Here is a 2,285-nt window from a genome sequence, read left to right as displayed (position 1 = left end):
AGGTTTTAACTGCAAACTCACCAGGCTGAATTTCAAAGTAGCAGGTTGAGTTCACAAGGGCAGCCCTATTTAAAACATTGCTTAGGTGGATCCACCTGTACATCAGCTTTGTCTTGAAAATACTATCTTAAGTGCTTTTGGCATATTTCCCCCCCCAGCACTGACATCCATACCTAACATGTTTATGTAAATGTACTATGAACTATGATAAAGCTGACACATACATTTAAAATGTGTCACACTGTGTGGTAATCTTAGGATGCTGCATTAAGGTACAGGAAGTAAATACCATACTGTGTAAAATATGAATGAATATTGGTGGTATTAAATACTATGATCACAAAATCCTGGATTAACTGTTGAGGATTATGGATTAAGTAAGTGAGAACCAGTGTGTTACGGTAAAATTATATTAAAGACGCATTTTGTCACCACCGTTAGCTCTCCTGAGTGTGGCCTGGGTTTGACTAGATATACAAAATAATTATTTTTTTCACAGGAGTTAAATCTCATGAGGAGAGGTTTGTTCATGCATGTTTGGCAAGCAGAATAAATAGAATGATAAACACTGATTATTAAGACATCAAATAGCACCGTTTTGGCCCATCAAGGGTTGCCACCATCACAGCATCATATTTTATAGGTTGGATCCCTGGAGAGTTTTCAGATTTGTGATTGAATGTCAAGAGGCCTCAAGGCTCACTCAATGTCACTCATTTGGCAAAATGAACTGAATTAAAGAGTTAAAGTGAATTCCATTCTTTGAAATTACACTAAAGAATACAAGGCTGTAATCGTTGAGATCTAAAAAAAAAACATCGTGGACAGATTTGGCAAATGCATGAACTGCAGAGGTCTTTGTATAATCAACGTTAAAATCGGATTATAATCAATTATAATGCAAGTAAGAAATAGGATGACTGCCAACCTCAGGTAGGAGAGTATGAAATGGTTTGGCGGTGACAAGTCACCAACTTAAAAATACTGCACAGAAAGAAATGCCCACTTAAAAACAACCTTACACTGGCCACTATACAGTATCTGTCGTGATACACATCGCACTTTTCATCTGGTCCAGTCGGGTAAAATCTTCCCCAGCAGTTACAATAAATTTCAACAATCACATTGACAAAAGCAAACATCTTGTTTACAAAGAGACTAAGTGAGAGGGGGAGTCCTCAGATATCCATCTGAATGGTGGAAATGAGGAGTCACAAACTTAACTTTGGCACACTGAATGAAGCGGGCTGGCAGAGAGGCGAGGACTGAGTCTGCAGCTGTGTTATGGCAGTGTTTGGATGGGGGGGGGGGCTGCACACTCATAGCCCTTTATTGAAGTAGACCCTCTCCACTCCGGGGTGGCTGGCGCGGATTTTCTCCTGCAGCTCCGGCTCCAGGCGGCTGACTGGCATAGAGCTGGATCAGGGGGGTGTTTGAGAGAAACGCAGGGGTTAATGGGTCAAACACATACTGTAGGCAGATTAGGCTTTTCAGGCAGAGAAAAATTATGCAAACTGCATATATTCAACTAGAGGAAGGGCTGTGGCAAGTTTATCGCAGGGTCAAGCTTTAACATTTCACTTACCTCTTCTGAGGGAACAATGCACAGCACAGTGGAGTGGCAAACACCAGGCTGAAAATGAAACGCAGATCTATGAAACAGAGGTACAGTCCAGAGCTTCTTGTTCTGACGTCAACTGATTGTCTAAAAATGTCCCCGATGGCTAAGAGTAAGGCTAAATTTTGTTGTGTGGTCATAGCAAGCTGGGTGTTTCATGTGTACAAGCTTTAAAATCAATTTTCATTATTATTATTGATTGATGATCAGTCAAGAAACTGAAGAAAGAGTCTACAGTCATGCTGGCAGCTCTGTGACGCTTTACTAAAGCACATTTACGCTTTGAGTTGCATGCTAACATGCTCTCAATGACAATGCTAGTATGCTGATGTTTAGCTGGTGTAATGTTAACCAACTTAGCATGCTAACATTTGAGAACTGACATTGAATCCCTTACAATATTGGCACAAAAGGGTCTAAAACAACCAGAGGTAAAAAAAATCTATATAAAAAAAAAACTAACAGAGAAATTTACAGGAATACAACACACCCACACACAGGATGTGCTGCTCAAAATCCCTGTCATGACATCTGAGTCAAGCAGAAGTAAGTTGCACAAGATTTGAATCATCGGCCATTCTGAGGTCACGGGAGGCACAGTGGAGCCAGGAAAACTTCAGCAAAACGGGGGGGTGGGGGGGTGGGGGAGTTTATACGTGATTCATTT

The 2,285-nt window shown here is 40.9% G+C and overlaps 1 protein-coding gene across 2 annotated transcripts in view; it reads right to left on the bottom strand.

Annotated features, from left to right (window-relative positions):
- The window catches only part of sfxn1 (sideroflexin 1), a 7,799-nt gene that overhangs the window by 1,044 nt on the left and 4,470 nt on the right, over positions 1 to 2,285 (bottom strand). For both annotated transcript variants that reach the window (XM_032528539.1, XM_032528537.1), the window contains exons 10-11: positions 1,586 to 1,633; positions 1 to 1,416 (exon numbers count right to left, since the gene is read on the bottom strand). The exon at positions 1 to 1,416 is cut by the window's left edge and continues 1,044 nt beyond it. In XM_032528539.1, the coding sequence (XP_032384430.1) occupies positions 1,320 to 1,416; positions 1,586 to 1,633 (145 nt within the window). In that variant the 3' untranslated portion in view covers positions 1 to 1,319. The remainder of the gene's footprint in view (positions 1,417 to 1,585; positions 1,634 to 2,285) is intronic.

Source organism: Etheostoma spectabile, chromosome 10 (assembly GCF_008692095.1).
Source record: "Etheostoma spectabile isolate EspeVRDwgs_2016 chromosome 10, UIUC_Espe_1.0, whole genome shotgun sequence".
NCBI lineage: Eukaryota > Metazoa > Chordata > Actinopteri > Perciformes > Percidae > Etheostoma > Etheostoma spectabile.
Note: the sequence above shows the minus strand (reverse complement) of the source record. Positions and strands in the feature narration are given on the sequence as shown.